This window comes from Gopherus flavomarginatus, chromosome 12, assembly GCF_025201925.1.
Source record: "Gopherus flavomarginatus isolate rGopFla2 chromosome 12, rGopFla2.mat.asm, whole genome shotgun sequence".
Classification (NCBI taxonomy): Eukaryota; Metazoa; Chordata; order Testudines; family Testudinidae; genus Gopherus; species Gopherus flavomarginatus.
Genome location: NC_066628.1, coordinates 52,982,442 through 53,001,457, shown reverse-complemented (window position 1 = coordinate 53,001,457; position 19,016 = coordinate 52,982,442). Strand labels below are relative to the sequence as shown.

Below are 19,016 nucleotides of genomic sequence, written 5' to 3'. Positions count from 1 at the left end.
ATTTCTTTTCTTCATCATTTTTATAGTACATATTTGTAATAAAAAATAATATAAAGTGAGTACTGTGCACTTTGTATTCTGTGTTGTAATTGAAATCCATATTGAAAATATAGAAAAAAATATTTTAATAAATTTCAATTGGTATTGTTTATAACTGTTAATTGCAGTTCACTTACGCAATTAACTAAAATAAATTATCATGATTAATCACAGTCATATGTATTTATATTTCAGTGTGGCTTATTCAATGTTTTAAACATTCCCCATGTTTATTGCCTTTATGTAGATGCAGGCTATGCCACATTTTGCATTTTAAATACATAGATGTGTCCAGTAGCAAAAATGAACACTCTTCCATGGAGTTTTATGTAAATAGAGACTGCCTCTATCCAGAGAAAAGTATGATTTAAATGCATTCATAAGCAGTGAATGGCACACACAAAATAAGACCGTTTTTCCTGTCCACTGTCCGCATTGCTACTGTAAGAGTATAACCTGTTCTTTCCTCTCCCACCTTCAGCTGTTTGGGTGGGTACTCTTTCGTCAGGACATGTTCTCTGCTGCTGGCAAGTGGGGTCTCTGCCTACTTTCTGATTGGTGATGAAATATGGAATGTCACACAAATCCTTCCTTTGATGTCCACATCTTTTTAGGTGGAGTCCATTCAATAGCTTATTTTCTACCATTTCCTTGTTCCACCCTACCTCTGTGCCATTGAGACACAGTACTGTCTCCTCCAAGTCCCAGCATTATGGTTTTGTTTTTCCTTTCGTTCAGGGGTTTCTGTGACATTTATATCCTTGAACCAAATCTTAATGTCTTTAGGCTTTAGAATTTCTGTAGACTTGGCAGTGTAAATATTATACACCTCTACCCCGATATAACACCACCCAATATAACACAAATTTGAATATAACTTGGTAAAGCAGTGCTCCAGTGGGGCAGGGCTGCACGCTCTGGTGGATCAAATCAAGTTCGATATAACGCGGTAAGATTTTTTTGGCTCCTGAGAACAGCGTTATATCAAGGGAGCGGTGTAGTTGCCCCGGGAAAAATTAATAGCGTAGCAACTAAAATGGTGCTGCATCTTTTTGATTGCTTGATGTGTCTGAAGGAATAGTTGGGAAGATAGTGTTGCATGTAGAAAAGGATGATAAAATTGTTCTATCCCAGAAAACAGTAAATAATTTGTTCCAAAATTAATGTAAAACTAAATATGAAGCCAGTAAACTAGATCTCTCTTGTTACAGCCGAGTTTGCTACATACCTGAATTTCTGCCGCTCTTTGCGTTTTGATGACAAACCAGACTATTCTTATCTAAGACAGTTATTCAGAAACCTGTTCCACCGACAAGGCTTCTCCTATGACTATGTATTTGACTGGAACATGCTCAAATTTGTAAGTAGATGACATCACTGACTTAGTCAAAGAGGCCATTAGAAGAATTTATTCTTCTATTTAGGATATATTTTAAGTTTTGATTTCTTTGCTAACAGTGTATATTTTGACTGCTACCCAAGACTCCCTGTGTTCAAACAACATTTCTGAGGGCCCTTCTTTTGGTGTTTGAGTGCGGTCTGAAAGCTTGAAGATTTTCTACAGTGCCTCTTAATTTCTTTAGTAAAGAGAGAGGGCATTGGCTTGAAGAAATATTGAGATGTTCAAATCAACTAGTACATTCCTTACACAAACAATAAAATCTTAAGGGGAATTGGAATTCCCCATTATGAATTAATAGGTGGTAAGATGTTAATTTTCAAATGAGATCAATGTTGAAACTCTCTAGTAAATTTATTCCTTAACTTGTAGGTGAAAATGTGTTACATTTAATTCTTTACATCGAAAATCTAATTTCTGTCACTCTCTGGGATCATAGTATGGCAACACTGCAATGTAAATCCAGGATTAGTGGGACGTAAGTTGGCTCTCAAGCCCTAGGTTCTCTAACCCAGGGTCAGTCTACACTGTTTGTTAACCCTTTATTAAGATTTTTCTAACCTGAGCTTGAACCTGGGGCTCCAGGATCAATACTGCAGCACACAGACCTGAGTCAAACCAGCCATATCCCAGACTCACTGGTGCCTTCCTGAAATCTATCTGCTCTAGCCCTTTAATGATAGTGCACTGTGGGAAAACTTGACCATCCATCCAGCAAGTTTGAACATCCTGCCAACATATCTTGCTGATCGGTCTTTTTGGTCTCTGTGCTCCCAGCATCGTGGAGGAGGTGCCTTTTCAAGAACTTATTTTGCTTTTGTTTTCACTCCTGTGTCAGGAAATGGGCAAAGTTTCTGTGAGCTGCTGGTGGACATTGTGGCAGTGTTTTTTGGCCCACCAAAAGCAACTGAAAGAGATTATGATGGACAGGAGGAGGAGGCAGAGGAGAGGGAGTACCCAGCCATGGCAGACTCTCACTGGCTAAGGCTGCTCATGACACTTCATATAGCTGCTGATGCCCCCTGTGTAGACTAATGCTTTTGGTGCAGGACCACAAGAACAGACTGATGGGATCACATCATGCAGACCTGGGGTGACCAGCAGTGGTTCCAGAACTTTTGCATGAAGAAAGCTATGTTTCTGGAGCTTTGTGAAAGTTTGCCCAACCCGCTAGTGTAAAGACATGCATGAAGCCACCCTTACTGGTCCAAAAGCAGGTTGCTATAGCCATCTGGAAATTGGCTACCCCAGACTGCTACGTGTTTGTTGCAAATCAGTTTGGTGTTGGAAAGTCAACTGTGAGTAAAGTGGTGGCAGAGGTTCCTGAGGCAATCAGGCGCATGGTTTACCTCAAGGTGACGAGCATAAAATATATTCCTGAAGTAACTGCTAATTTTGAGAGAATGGAGTTTTCCAAATTGCGCTGGAGCCATTGATGGGACTCGTGTGCCCATAGTTTGCCCTCCTCAAGGAGCACAAGAGTATATAAACTGCAGAAGGTGCTACTACATTGTTCCCACCATTCTGAGAGATTTATTTGTAGATGGAATGGTGGTCTGGGCTCAAGCATGAATCTGAGACCAGGCTTACATTACCAGTAATTACTAGAAATTACTGTACCAGAATAATGGATGTCTAATACCTAGAGTAGGAGGAATAGGAGAATAATTGATCACGAGGGAGAAATTTGGCACAAGTGGCCTTCCCCAAAGAAGGAAATCTTTTGATTGAATCTCTGTGCTTAGAATAATATTTATTGGAGTCTTCATTATGCTTTTGTACAGAAAGAGTTTTCAAAGTTGCCAAGCCTGTCGCTCTTGGAACACCCGATCAGTGCTGCATTCTGGAGAGATGTAGGGAATGTTTGGAAAAATATAATTCTGCTATTGTAGCTCTAATTCTGGCAATCTCCATCCCAGTTTTCTTCAAGCTATTTGTTGAAACAAAATTTCTGATCTTGCTGCTCCCCATCCCAGTTTCATTACTATAAATCTCAAATCATTCAGAGAAAAATGTGCTGCATCTAGTTATCAGAAAATGCAAACTATCCAAGCTTATAAAACATCTACAAAAACAAATATTTTTTAAAACTTTATATTGCATTAGTTCCCATGCTGTGTCCCTCCCAAACATAGAAGATGACACACACCTTGCTTGGAAAGGCTTATAATCTTGAAAAGAAAAAAAACAAACAACCAAGGATCATCAAGGGTGGAGGAAAGGGATAAAATGTATAAGCAAAATGATCAGGGGGTGACTGAGTGCTGCTTGTTATATGATTGGTTTTTAAGTGAAATTCTAATTATCCACCGTTCAACTTCACATGTATTTCCCTGAGACCAATTTAGAGTTCAGTTGCAATGTTCTTATGTTCCTCCACCTTTGCACTGAGTCCTTCAGCATGGATGAGCAGTTTAAAGTACAAGTTAAATAAGTGAAGGAAGTAAGTCAGTGATTTTGTCAGCTGCTTTTATTATGCCTCCAGAAAGAGGTGTACCTTCAAGAGGGATTTAAATGAGAGGGGAAAGTGGCTTTGTAAATCAGTTCAGCAATGGAATTGCATGCATAGAGGACAACATAAAAGAAACCTTGGTCATAGCTGAGAGGCATGGACGAAGAGGGTGTCAGTTGTCATTATTCAAACCCTTAGACGCCCTTGACAGAAGATACAAGAACAAAAAAGTGCTCAATAGAAGCCCATGCCAGCAAAAGTTGATGCAGTACATAAGTGAAGGGAATCATTCTACATATTCAGAGGGGGCCAGGGATGTGATCAGATCATCTGGTAAGGAAAACTTAGCAGTTGCATTTTACATAGATTGAATGAGAGCTACAGAAATTTGTGCAAGTTACATAACTTAGTTTGCCAGTTCAGATTATTCTTTGATAAGTGCCCCACTCCTGGATTTTTTGGAAGTTGGCAGTAGCTTGAACCAGCTTCTAATCAGATGCTCACCTAATGGTGATCCTTGTTTTTCACTTAAAAACTAAATTACTGCAATGTCCTCTGCCAGTTGCTTCCCTAAGAATTTCAAGCGGACTCAGCTTGTGGAGAATGAAATGGTTCAGCTCTTGAGAGGGTGATTTTTCTAAGAGTATATTATACCAGTGTTTCATACTTCAGAGTGCAGCTTCAGGTGCTGATTGATGTAAGTCTTGAGTGACATGGAACCCTAAAGATTGCTTTTCAGCTATGTCCTGTCACAATGACTAAGGCCTGGTCTTCACTACTGGGATAATTCAACCCAAGTTGTGCTACTCCAGGTGAATAACATAGCTGGATTTGACGTAGCTTAGGTCGATTTACCCTGGTGTCTTCACTGCACTCTGTCGATGGGAGACGCCTTTCAGTTGACTTTCCTTACTCTTCTCAGAGAGCTGGACTACTGGAGTCGACCAGAGAGCGCTCTGCCATTGATTTAGCGGGTCTTTACTAGACCCGCTAAATCGACTCCTGTTTCATCTATTACGTCAGCATCGATCTTCCCATAATGAAGACAAGCCCTAATATCAGCAGGGTTGTTTCTGGTGTATTTTTCAGACCCAGCAAAAGGGTGTTCTCAGTCAAGGCCTTCACCTATGAATTCCACTCCTCTTGTGATCTGCGAGTGTGATCAGCTTTAGGGTACAAAGTAAGATCAAATACAACCAGATCTTTAATTGGTATTTTCCCATCAAAGCAGGTTCTGGGGTTTATGAGGTCAACTTCTGAATTTTTGGACGAAGGCAATTACTATTACTTGTAACTATTGTGAGGTACCCAGATGCCATGACAATGGACATGTTAGATAGGATTTCTGACACCCCAGTCCTCATAACTGTAATATCTGGATGCTATAATGAAATACAAATTAAATTCAATACCATAGTTTTTATGGGAACTTACAGGAGCAGGAACAAACTGTCAGGTTCCGTTTCACACTCCATGTGTTAAATGTTATTTTCGTAATTAGTATTTATATGAAATGGAGTACTAAGCTCAATACTCATCCTAATTGTTAACTAGTTTCATGACTTACAGGGTGCAAGCAGAGCTGCTGAAGATGCTGAACGTGAAAGGAGAGAACGAGAAGAAAGATTGAGACATACACGAAATTCTGCAGTACGTGGTTTACCCTCCACTGCCTCTGGGAGGCTGAGGGGAACGCAAGACGTAGCTCCTCCTCCTCCCCCCCTTACTCCAACTTCGCATACTGGTAAGTAATCAAATTCCTGGGGCAGACTCATCTTGCAGACTATGCTATTCTTCAGCTACTTCCTGGTTACTGAACTATACCATTTTGCCATCCTTCAAAATCAACTTGAGTAAATAACCAGGATTAGGGAAATATTTTATAAATATACTCTCTGTAAATGCTGTTGTTTCCATAAATTGCTGATCAGATTTTCCTTTCTGCTGCGCATAATAATTGCCTTGCTATGTGCTAGTCTGATTTAGATTGTTGCCTTAAATACCTGCTGTGGTTTGGTAACAATTACACACTTTACTCACTCTAGAAGGATCACCTGTTCCAAGTGAACTTACTGTCAGGACATTCCATTTATAAAGTCATTACATTTTTAAGTGTTTTACTGAGTCCCCAATTCAGACTAATAAATGTAAAAAATTGTATGTAAAGAGATTTTCCCTAATAGTGATTTTGTTTTAATTGTATACCAAAATGATTGATTTTCTACTTATGTAAGGAATAACATAAGATTCAATAGGACTGATCTATTATTTTTTCTTTAAGGCTTTGTTAAAGATTTAAATAATCGCCGTACTAAAGTTGGGCTTAGATCTTTTTATTGCACCTCAGCATAGTTATGAGAAAATAGATTTCCAGCTCAGTGGCACACTAAAATGACTTCAGATACACTTTGATCTTGCTGGTACGTAACAGATCAGTAGTTCCATACTGACTTCCACTTATTCAGATAATAAAATCAATTTCTTTTTCATGGTATTACCTCCGTAGAACCTCACCACAGAAATCATATGTCACGACATGCTGCTACTGAACACATTGGAGCAGTAGTTGAAGGGAAGCAGAGAGCTCCCTCAAGCCCCATCCTCCTGCTGGAACCAACCTCTCCCTTTTTGCTTCATATTACACAAACAAATCTCATTGTCAGTTTTAGGCTGAAAAGTTCACTTTTTCAGATTTTTGATGTTTTTACCCAAAATTAGGAATTTCCAAATCAGACATGTGATCCATCTAGTTTAGCATTCTGTTTCAGACTGTAGTCAGGTTTCAGAGTGGTAGCCATGTTAGTCTGTATCAGCAAAAACAATGAGGATTCTTTGTGGCAGCTTAGAGACTAGCAAAATAAACATGTTAGTCTCTAAAGTGCCACAAGGACTCTTTGTTGTTTAGACTGTAGTCAGTACTAGATGCTTCACAGGAAGGGGTGAGAGAGCCCTCAGTAGTCAGATGTGGGATAATCTGCACCTCTTCCCCCCCAACACCTGAAAATTTTATCCTATTTCCTAATTAAAATAACATAAGAATGGCCCTACTTGGTCAGACCAAAGGTCCATCTAGCCCAGTATCCTGTCTTCTGATAGTGGCCAATGCCAGGTGCCCCAGGGGGAATAAGCAGAACAGGTAATCATCAAGTGATCCGTCCCCTGTCGCTCATTCCCAGCTTCTGGCAAATAGAGTCTAGGGACACCATTCCTGCCCATCCTGGCTAACAGCCATTGATGGACCTATCCTCCATGAATTTATCTAGGGTTTGTTTGTTTTTTGTTTTTTTTTTGGAGCCCTGTTATAGTCTTGGCCTTCACAACATTCTTTGGCAAGGAGTTCCACAGGTTGACTGTGCGTTGTGTGAAGAAATACTTCCTTTTATTTGTTTTAAACCTGTTGCCTATTAATTTCATCTGCTGACCCTTAGCACTTGTGTTATGAAAAGTAGTAAACAACACTTCCTTATCTACTTTCTCTACACCAGTCATGATTTTATAGACCTCAATCATATCTCCCCTTAGCCATCTCTTTCATAAACTGAAAAGTCCCAGTCTTAATCTCTCCTCATATAGAAGCCATTCCATACCCCTAATAATTTTTGTTGCTCTTTTCTAAACCTTTTTCAGTTCCAATATATCTTTGTGATGAGGCAACCACATCTGCACATATTATTCAAGATGTGGGCGTACCATGGATTATATAGAGGCAACATGATATTTTCTGTCCTATTATCAATCCCTTTCTTAATTATTCCCAGCATTCTGTTTGCCTTTTTGACTGCCACTGCACATGTGGATGTTGTCAGAGAACTATCCACAGTGGCTCCAAGATTTCTTTCTTGAGTGGTAACAGCTAATTTAGACCCCATTATTTATAGGTATAGTTGGGATTATGCTTTCCAATGTGCATTACTTTGCATTTATAAACATGAAATTTCATCTGCCATTTTGTTGCCCAGTCACCCAGTTTTGAGAGATCCTTTTGTAGCTCTTCGCAGTCTGCCTGGGTCTTAACTATCTTTAGTAATTTTGTATCATCTGCAAATTTTGCCACCTCACTGTTTTCCAGATCAATTACGAATATGTTGACTAGGACTGGTCCCAGAACAGACCCCTGGGGGAAACTACTATTTACCTCTCTCCAGTCTGAAAACTGACCATTTAAACATACCCTTTGTTTCCTATCTTTTAACCAGTTACCAATCCATGAGAAATTGGGTTAAACTCTGAAGCACAAATTTTATAATCCTTCCATACTCTTTAATATTAGCCATTATAACTTTAGATATTCTTTTTATCTGTATAAATGTTTGCTCTCTTTCTGAAGTGTGCTAAAGTAGTAGCCTCATCAACATCCTATGGCAGTGAGTTCCACAGTTAAATTATGCATTAAACAAGAGTATTTCCTTATATCATTGTATGTCCCCTGTTCTTGTGTTATGAGATAGGGAACACAGGAGCTTCTAATCTGCGTTGTCTAGACCATTATTTTATATACTTCTATCATGTCCCATTTTTATTATCGTTTCTCCCTCAGACCTCACTATGGTAGTGACTAAAACCAGGGAATGTCTTTTAAAAAATGCATTTATCTCAGCCTGTTCTGATAACAAATGTCATGAATGCCGCCAGTCTAGGTCGGGGAACACATTTAGGATCTCTGTCTGGGGTCTTCGGAAGCCTAATGAACAGCAGCTCCACATAAATTTGCTAGAGCAGAGAGCCATCAGGCTGGCTTACAAACTTTTCACCACAGATCAGAAACATAATTGTGTTGCCTCTGTCAGAAAGTAATCGGTCAAAGTGGATGGTTCATTAAAATAATATCTGCTCTGCACTTGACACTTTTTTTTTTTTTTAAGTTGCTTACATCAAATGGAAGGGGACACATCATCCATCACAAGTGAGCATTCAGACCTTTGGTGGCTCATGTGAAGATCTGTTTGAGAGCAAGCAGGGATCCCATGTGTATTAGACACCTTTTTTTACATTGACAAGACAGAGCTCCTCTTACACCTTTCCTCCACATTTCCATTCATCCTTGAAATATTTATGGAGATTTGGCAGAAGAGACCCAGCATGATCTTAGTCTCGCCAACCTGGACATGGCAGACCTGGTTATATCCAAGTTCCTGCATCTGTCCAAAGATCAATCTTCTCTTCCCTCTTCTCCTTGCTTCCTCCAATACAAGATTCCTTGTCATAGGAGAGCAGCATCTGGTGCAACTGACTGCTGGTCCCTCAGCTAACAACATAGCTCATAAAGCGACATCTGACAAAGTGGGTATTTACCCACAGAAGCTTATGCTAACACGGCTACCTCTCTGATACTTGACAGCATAGCTCATGAATTTCTGGAGCTTGATGTTTTATACTTGATCTGAGATCGAGACAGTCCTGTTTGTCGTCTTCTAAATAAAACAGGTTTAAAGGGTTTATTTAAGGGTAGGAATAAATAATCAATTTTCCTAGTGGAAAGAAGTGAACAATGGGGTCCCCCAGCAATCTGTATCTATTCAGCATATTAATGAATGATCTGCAAAAGGGGACGAACAGAATGGCAATGTTTCTGGACAATACAGAATTAATTCAAGATAGTCAAGTCCAAAGCAGACTCTGAGGACTTATACGGGAATCTCACTAAGGTGGGTGATTGGGCAACAAGATGGCAGATCAAACTCAATGTTAAGTGCAAAGTAATGAACATTGGAAAAAATAATCCCAACTATATATACACAGTGATGGATTCTGAATTAGCTATTGCCACCCAAGAAAGCGATCTTGGCATCACTGTGGACAGCTCTCTTAAAAGGTCCACTCAATACACAGCAGCGGTCAGAAAGGCTAAAAGTCTGTTAGGAACGATTAGGAAAGGTATAGAAAATAAGACAGAAAATATCATAATCATAGAATCATAATGCTCCTACATAAATATATGGTGCGCCTACACCTGGAATAATGTGTCCGGTTCTGGTCAGCCCATCGCCAAAGAACTGGAAAAGGTTCAAAGAAAATCTGCAGAGGTGATCAAATATATGGAAACTTCCATACAAGGAACTAAAAAGATTAGGACTGTTCAGCTTAGAAAAGAGAGGACTGGGAGGGGGCGGAATCTGATAGAGGTCTATAAAATCATAAACAGTGTGGAAAAAGTGAATAGAGGAGTGTTTTTTACCCTTTCCTACATAAATCAGAGGTCACCCAATAAAAATAATAGGTAGCAGGTTTAACACAAACACGAAGAAGTACTTCTTCGCATGATGCACAGCTAACCTGTGGAACTCATTGTCATGGAATGTTGTGATAGTTGTTTTTTTTTTTTAAACAAGTTCATGTAGATCCATAAATAGCTATTACCCATGATGGTCAGGGACACACCACCATGTTCAGGATGACTCTAAACCTCTGAATGTCAGAAGCCAGAAGAGAGAGAGGGATGGATCACTTCATAATTGCCCTGGAGCTCAGGTATGGGCCACTGTTGGAGACAGGGTGCTGGGCAGGATAAGCCATGGTCTGAACCAGCATGGAAGCTCCTTTGTTCTTAAATCTTGACCTGGTCTTCTGTTCACTTTAAATGAGTGTATACTTTTTTTTTTCCTCTCTCTCTGCTGTTATCAAATCCAATACCTGGTTATTACATATAACGTAACTGCTGTTTCTGCCTACTGTCACTGCGAAAGGGACTTAGGCCTGGTCTACACTGAGGGGGGGGTGTCGATGTAAGATACGCAACTTCAGCTATGGAATACCATAGCTGAAGTCGAAGTATCTCATCCCGACTGACCTCCCGTCCTCACTGCGCGGGATCGACGTCCGCGGCTCCCCCGCCGACTCCGCTACCGCCGCTTGCTCCGGTGGAGTTCCGGAGTCAACGGGAAGCGCATTTGGGGATTGATATATCGCATCTAGATGAGCCACGATATATTGATCACCAATAAATCGATCACTATCCGCCAGTACAGCGGGTAGTCTGGACGTACCCTTAGGTGTTTGTCCGTTCCCTGGTGAAAGTTTTTTGTTTTTTTTTAAAGGTCTTAGTTTTTAACACCTCTTTAAATCCTGTTTAAAACTGTATTACGAGAAAGTTAAGTGATAGGGCTAATACTGTCTTTCTCCCAGCTAATGCCTCTCCTCGGCCAGTGTCTGGAATGGAGCGAGAACGGAAAGTGAGTATGAGATTGCATCGTGGTGCCCCTGTCAATATCTCTTCATCTGATTTAACAGGCCGCCAAGATACTTCTCGCATGTCAACTTCACAGGTACAGAATAAACACCTTTTTATGGGAAAGGGAGGGGTTTAATTTGAGAATACTTATTTTGATCAGGCTGTTGTACTTTCCTATGTCAGTTTACCAGTTAATCAATGGGATTTCATACTGAAGAATATTCACTTCATAATTTTATAAAGGAGTTTAGAATATTTAGATATGTAGTTCCTACCTTTTTGCTTTGTTGGAGGCACCACTCATAAGGCCTTTGTCTTACAATATCAGTTCAATATATAACAAAGTACCATATTTCTCTCTAAAGAACTGAACAAGGGCAATTTTTTTGTTTAATTTCCATCTTTCTATTTCTTTGTATGCCCAGTGGCAAGCCTTTTAATGCCAGGGCTGTATTAAAGAGACATTTGAGAAGATGTTCAGTATACAGTAGGATCCCAAAGAGTTGTGTGCGCTATTTGGTGGAACATATGCTATATATTTGTTTCACTAAAGCAGTCCGAACAATGTCCTATATTTGCATTAGACGTGACAGCAAGTAGTATAATATTCAGGGTCTTAAAATTATTTTAGCAATTTTAACTGCAGAATTCAAAAGTCTTGCACAATCTAGAAAACATAGCTTGTGCATTATATTTTTTTTACTGCTGAGAGGATCTAATATTGTAGAAATATAGCAAATGCTATAATTCTGAGGTGGAAATATGATGATGTGGTATACTTAGTCAAGATAATTAAGTCTTGAACAACATTTTTTTTTCTTCCATGTAATCTTTTACTTTTACTTTTCTATTCCACTTCTACCTTGTTCCTTCTTTCACTATATCTTGCTTGTTTTGATAGCTAGGTAGAACCCTTAAACATGCTATCGGGTACCTTTCATTTATAACTTTGTGATGTTTCTCTTAACTCCCAGTACTCGTAGTTCCCATTTAAAAGTGTAAAAGTAAAATTTTCTTAACTTTACTAGTCTCTTGGACATTTTGTAAACATTGGTTTATTTCTTCCCATCTGTGGATTTCTAGGAGAAACAAAACTGCTGATTGAGTATTTAATACTTATTTGACAAGCACATCATCACTGACTTTAGGTAGGGTGACATAATTCTGTCAGAATTCAATTTGTATGCCTTCTGAAAAGTTCAGTCTCTCTGAGTTAATGGACTTTTTAACAAGGTTCGGAATTAACAGTAGCTTTTTAATTAGTGAAATTAATACGCTTTTAAAAATGTATAATGCCATTGTTTTTCCTACACACATAGTTAAAATTGTGCCTGAACTGCTTTAATGACTGTTTAAGTGCAACCTGTGTAGCATGGTAGTAGGCTATAGTGTAAATGGTCATACTGTGGTGCTCTCTATAGAATTGCCTTTAAATCAATACAGCGTTCTTAGTGTATAGAGAAGATGAGAAATTCTAGACCCAACAGAACCTGTATCTTAAATTTTAGTATACACATGACTTGTCTTAGGGTTCTCTAGAATACAAACTTATCTGGAGACTTCAGCGGTACATTTGCTTTGAAATATCAGTTATCAGTTATTGACAGTGTCTGTCTATTGTTCAGGTAGTTTAGTTAATATTAGGGCTATCAATTAATCATGATTAACTCAGAACAAATTAACTCTATTAAAATAATCTTGATTAATCGCAATTGTAATCATACTGTTAAACGATAATAGAATACCAACTGATTTCAGTTATAACAGAATACAAAGTGTACAGTTCTCACTTTATTATTTCTATTACAGATATTTGTTACAGATAAAAGAAATATTTGCAGTTCACCTCTTACTGTGGGGTGGACAAACTTTTTGGGCCTCATCTGGGATTAGAAATTGTATGGCAGGCCATGGATGCTTATAAAATTGGGGTTGGAGTTTGAGGGGATGAGGGCTCTGGTTGGGAGTGCGGGCTCCAGGGTGGAGCCAGAAATGAGGAGTTCAAGATTCAGAAGAGGACTCTGGACTGGTGCAGTGGGGGTGGAGTGAGGACTCTTGCGTGGGGCTGGGAATGAGGAGTTTGGGGTGTAGGAGGGTGCTCTGGGCTCGGATCGAGGGGTTTGGAGGGGGATCAGGACTGAGGCGGGGGGTTGGGGGGGGTGAATGGATGCAGGCTCCACCTGGGGGTTCAGGCTCTGGGGTAAGGCTGGGGATAAGGGGTTTGGGGTGCAGGAAGGTGCTCTGGGCTGGGATTGAGGGGTTCGGAGTGCAGGAAGGGGATCAGGGCTGGAGTAGAGGGTTGGTGTGCAGGCTCTGGGGTGGGGCTAGGGATGAAGGGTTGGAGGTGCAGGCTGCCCCAGGACTGAGGGGGGAGAGAAGACTCTCTCTAGCCCTTTCTCTCCGCAGAAACTTTGGGCCAGGTGAGAGGCGCCTCTCCCTGGCCGCGGCAGCTCTGGTGGTGCTGAGCTGGGCTGAGGGAGGGGTTCCTCTTCTCCTCAGCTCCAGTGAGGCATGGCTGGGCTGGGGGAGGGGGTCCTCTCCCCTGCAGCTCGGATGGGGCTGGGCTGGGGGAGGGGTTCCTCTTTTCAGCTCCAGTGAGGTGTGGCTGGGTGGGGGAGGGGGTCCTCTCCCCACCTGCATGGCCCTTGAGAGCCTGCTGCACAGCCATGCAGCTTACAGAGTACTTAGAATGTCACCTGAAAGTGAGAAAAGACGGTTACTCACCTTTGTAACTGTTGTTCTTCGAGATGTGTTGCTCATATCCATTCCAGTTAGGTGTGCGCGCCGTGCGTGCACGTTCGTCGGAAACTTTTTACCCTAGCAACTCCAGTGGGCCGGCAGGTCGCCCCCTAGAGTGGCGCCGCCATGGCGCTTGATATATACCCCTGCCGGCCCACCCGCTCCTCAGTTCCTTCTTGCCGGCTACTCCGACAGTGGGGAAGGAGGGCGGGTGTGGAATGGATATGAGCAACACATCTCGAAGAACAACAGTTACAAAGGTGAGTAACCGTCTTTTCTTCTTCGAGTGATTGCTCATATCCATTCCAGTTAGGTGAATCCCAAGCCTTACCTAGGCGGTGGGGTCGGAGTGAGAAGTCGCGGCATGGAGCACTGCCGAGCCGAAGGCCGCGTCATCTCTGGACTGCTGGACCAGGGCGTAATGGGAAGCAAAGGTGTGGACCGATGACCAGGTCGCTGCCCGACAGATCTCCTGGATGGGCACACGGGCGAGGAAAGCCAGCGATAACGCCTGCGCCCTGGTAGAGTGCGCAGTCACACGGCCCGTAGGAACATGAGCCAAGTCATAGCAGGTCCTGATACAGGACGTTACCCACGAGGATAACCTCTGCGAGGAAATGGGAAGCCCCTTAATGCGGTCCGCTACTGCCACGAAAAGCTGGAGGGATTTGCGGAATGGTTTGGTCCTGTCCACATAAAACGCGAGAGCCCGACGGACATCAAGCGAGTGGAGTTGTTGCTCCCTGCGTGACGAATGAGGCTTCGGGAAAAAAATGAGGAGGAAGATCTCCTGGTTGACGTGAAAGGCTGAGACCACCTTGGGGAGAAAGGCAGGGTGTGGTCTCAGCTGCACCTTATCTTTATGGAAGACCGTATACGGGGGATCTACCGTGAGAGCCTGGAGTTCCGACACCCGTCTAGCTGAGGTAATGGCTACTAGAAAGGCAGTCTTCCAAGAAAGGTAGAGCAGGGAGCAAGTCGCTAACGGCTCAAAGAGGGGCCCCATGAGCCGAGCCAGAACCAGGTTGAGATCCCAGGTAGGGGCAGGGGGTCGGACGTTGGGGTATAGACGTTCCAGCCCCTTCAGGAATCTAGTCACCGTCGAGTGAGAGAAAACCGAGCAGCCATCCCCACCCGGATGAAAGGTGGAGATAGCTGCCAGGTGAACCCGAAGGGACGATATCGCCAGGCCCTGTTGCTTGAGGGACCAAATGTAGTCCAAAATATTGGCGACCGAAACTTCCATAGGGAGGAAACCCCTCTCCGTGCACCAACAGGAGAAACGCTTTCACTTGGCCGAGTACGTCGCTCTGGTGGAAGGCTTCCTGCTGCCCAAGAGTACCTCACGTACCGGGGTAGAGCAGCGTAATTCGGATCTGGTCAGCCACGCAGGAGCCACGCTGCCAGGTGCAGCGACTGGAGGTCCGGGTGACAGAGAGTGCCGTGGTCCTGGGTGATCAGGTCCGGGGGAAGGGGCAGGGGGACTGGGTTGGCTATGGCCAGGTCCAGCAACATGGGGTACCAATGTTGCCTGGGCCACGCTGGAGCTACCATAATCACGCGGGCCCTGTCCCTGCGCACCTTCAGAAGGACCTTGTGGACCAGTGGGAACAGAGGGAACACGTAGAACAAGTGGGTCGTCCACGGGATAAGGAAGGCGTCCGCTATAGACCCGGGTTCCTGGCCCTGAAAGGAGCAGAACGCCTGGCATTTCCTGTTCCCCCTGGATGCGAAGAGGTCCACGCGGGGACAACCCCACCGCTGGAAGAGCGAGAGGGCGACGTCCGGGCGAAGGGACCACTCGTGCGAGAGGAAGGATCTGCTCAGGCGGTCCGCCAGCGTGTTCCGTACTCCGGGGAGGAAGGAAGCCGTGAGGTGAATGGAGTGGGCTATACAAAAGTCCCAGAGTTGCATCGCCTCATGATATAGGGGAGAGGATCTGGTGCCGCCCTGTTTGTTGATATAGTACATGGTTGTCATGTTGTCGGTGAACACCGCGACACAACGACCTCGAAGCTGATGAGAGAACGTTTGACAAGCAAGGCGGACCGCTCTCAACTCCCGCATGTTGATGTGTAAATCCACCTCCTGCGGGGACCACAGGCCCTGTGTCCTCAGGGTTCCCAGGTGGGCCCCCCAGCCGAGATCTGAGGCATCCATTGTTAGGGACACCGAGGGTTGGAGCGGATGAAACGGGAACCCCGCACACACGACGGGCTGGTCTAGCCACCAGCGGAGGGAATCCACTACCCCCTGGGGGATCGTGACAAGCGTGTCCAGCGAATGTCTGGCCGGCCGGTATTGCACGATGAGCCAAGATTGGAGGGGTCTCATGCAGAGCTGTGCATAACCTGTCACAAACGTGCAGGCCGCCATGTGGCCTAAGAGGGTTAGGCATGTCCTTATAGAGGTCAGGGGGGCCGCCAGCAAGCGCTGAACGATGGCCGATAGCGACTGGAACCTGGGCAACGGCAGAAGAGCCCTGGCCAAGGTGGAGTCCAGAACGGCCCCGATGAACTCTATCCTCTGCGTGGGGAGCAGAGTGGACTTGTCCACATTGATAATGAGGCCCAAGGTAGTAAAAAGGCCGTTGATCCTGCGGACGTGGCTGCGGACCTGCAGCTCTGATGTGCCCCGAATCAGCCAATCATCGACGTAAGGGAACACGTGAATGCGACTGCGCCGAAGATGTGCGACAACGACAGTCATGCATTTGGTGAATACCCTCGGGGCCGTAGAGAGGCCAAACGGGAGGACCGCGAATTGGTAATGATGGCGGTCGACCACGAACTGAAGGAAACGTCTGTGATGTGGCAATATGGCGATATGAAAGTAAGCGTCCTGCATGTCGAGGGTGGTGTACCAGTCTCTAGGATCCAGAGATGGGATAATGGTCCCCAGGGATACCATGCGGAACTTCAACTTCACCAGATGTTTGTTGAGTTCCCACAGGTCGAGGATAGGTCTGAGGCCTCCCTTGGCCTTGGAGATGAGGAAGTAGCGGGAATAAAACCCCTTGCCCTTCTCGTTCTCCGGAACTGCCTCTATGGCTCCTTTGTCGAGGAGTGTCTGCACCTCCTGGCGGAGGAATTGCTCGTGAGAGGGGTCCCTGAAGAGGGACGAGGGTGGGGGGGCGGGAGGGTGGGAAAGACGTAAACTGCAGACGGTATCCCGTCTGCACAGTGCGTAAGACCAGCGGTCGGATGTTATTTGGGTCCACACCTGGAGGAAAAACGAAAGGCGGTTGGAAAACGGGGGGGAAGGATCCGTGGGGGAAACTGGTACTGCGCCCTCCGGCGCACCTTCAAAACGAAGGTTTGGGTCCAGGCGGGGCTTTGGAGGAGCTCTGATTCTGCCCCCCTTGGTTCCCCGACTGTCTGTGCCTGCCATTTCTGCCGCGGCGCCTATTGAGGTCCTACCGCTGGCGGAACTGGGGGAACGGCCGGCACTGCTGCTGCTGTTGCGGCCGGAAGGGTCTGCGTTGTGTCCTGGGCGTATGCATCCCAAGGGAGCGCATGATGACCCGATTGTCCTTCAGACTTTTTAGTCTGGAGTCTGTCTTCTCTGAGAACAGGCCTTGGCCTTCGAACGGGAGGTCCTGGATGGTATATTGGAGCTCCGGTGGAAGGCCAGAAACCTGAAGCCAGGAGATGCGGCGCATTGTAACCCCTGAGGCGAGGGTACGAGCGGCCGCGTCTGCTGCGTCCAAGGAGGCCTGCAACGAGGTTCTTGCGATCTTCTTGCCCTCGTCAAGAATTGCCGCAAATTCTTGACGCGCCTCCTGTGGCAACAGCTCCTTAAACTTATCCGCTGCCACCCAAGAGTTAAAGGCGTAGCGGCTAAGGAGGGCTTGCTGGTTGGAAACCCTGAGCTGAAGGGCCCCCGCCGAATAGACCTTGCGGCCGAGGAGGTCCATACGCCTGGCCTCCTTGGATTTGGGAGCTGGGGCCTCTTGTCCATGACACTCCCTCTCGTTCACCGACTGCACTGCGAGGGAGCACGGTGTCGGGTGAACATGGAGGTACTCATAGCCCTTGGAGGGGGCCATGTACTTCCGCTCCACGCCTCGTGCAGCAGGGGGGATGGAGGCCGGCGATTGCCAGATCGTATTGGCGTTGGCCTGGATAGTCCAAATAAAGGGCAGGGCGACCCTGGTGGGAGCATCTGAGGAGAGGATGCTCACCACGGGATCTTCGATCTCGGAGACCTCCTCAGCTTGCAGGTTTAAGTTCTGCGCTACGCGCCTGAGGAGGTCCTGGTGTGCCCTGAGGTCGAGTGGGGGAGGGCTGGTGGAAGAAGTGCCTGCCACAGCCTCATCGGGAGAAGACAATGAGGAGACCCCTGGCAAGAGAGTGTCCATAGGGGGGTCTGTCTGAGCCCATGCCTCTGACTCCGGAGGGAGCTCAGGGTCCTGCTGTTTGGACCTGTCCTCCCCGTCCGGAGAGGGAGGGGGGCGAGACAGCAATGCCTCCGGCGCCCTGTGCTCAGTCGTCGCAGGCCTAGGAGGAAGCTGTTGGGGGCCCTGGGCTTGGTGGTACGCCCAGGGCATCCAGAACCCCCACTGCTGCAGTCCCTGGTCCTGTTGAGGAGGGTCTTGAAAAAGGACCGCGTGCCTGTCTGTGTTCAGTGCATAAACACTGTCCGCCTGTGACGATACAGACGGCTGTCTGGAGGGCCATGGAGGGGCCGAACGCGGCTGGTAGGAATCCCTTCGTCCTGACGCCGAAGATGTTCTCGGTGCCGGGGACTGGTACCGGGAGTCATACCGGTGCTGGGATCGGGACCGGGGCCTGTCTTGGACTCGGTGCCGAGAGCAGGACCGGGACCTGCCGCCGACATGGTGCCAGGAGGTCGACCGGGACCGGGACCTGCCACCAGCTCGGTGCCGGGAGGTCGACCGGGGAGTTGATCGACGGCGGGAACGGCTCCTAGAGTCCCGGTGCCAGTATCGGTGACTGGAACCAGACCGGGACTGTTTGGAGGATGACCGGTGCCGCGAGTGCAACCGGTACCACCGAGGGGAGCGGTGCCGGGATCAGGAGCGTCCACGGTGACGGGACCTCAACAGCGAACGTCAGTCCCGAGACGGCGCTCTCATCATCGGCTTGCCTCTGGACACAACCCGCACCGGAGGTACCGGGGGTGGAGGCTGAGTTGGCTCTGTAAGAGCGATTAGGTCCCGTGCCGAGGCAAAGGTCTCCGGCGTCGATGGGACCAAT

The 19,016-nt window shown here is 45.6% G+C and overlaps 1 protein-coding gene across 7 annotated transcripts in view; it reads left to right on the top strand.

Moving 5' to 3' along the window:
• CSNK1D (casein kinase 1 delta) overlaps window positions 1–19,016 on the top strand; it is a 103,051-nt gene that overhangs the window by 16,330 nt on the left and 67,705 nt on the right. For 4 of the 7 annotated variants that reach the window (XM_050919992.1, XM_050919990.1, XM_050919991.1 and 1 more), the window contains exons 6-8: window positions 1,251–1,399; window positions 5,460–5,634; window positions 11,013–11,152. In XM_050919992.1, coding sequence (XP_050775949.1) covers window positions 1,251–1,399; window positions 5,460–5,634; window positions 11,013–11,152 — 464 coding nt within the window. The remainder of the gene's footprint in view (window positions 1–1,250; window positions 1,400–5,459; window positions 5,635–11,012; window positions 11,153–19,016) is intronic. The other 3 variants (XM_050919995.1, XM_050919993.1, XM_050919994.1) reach the window with 1 other exon arrangement.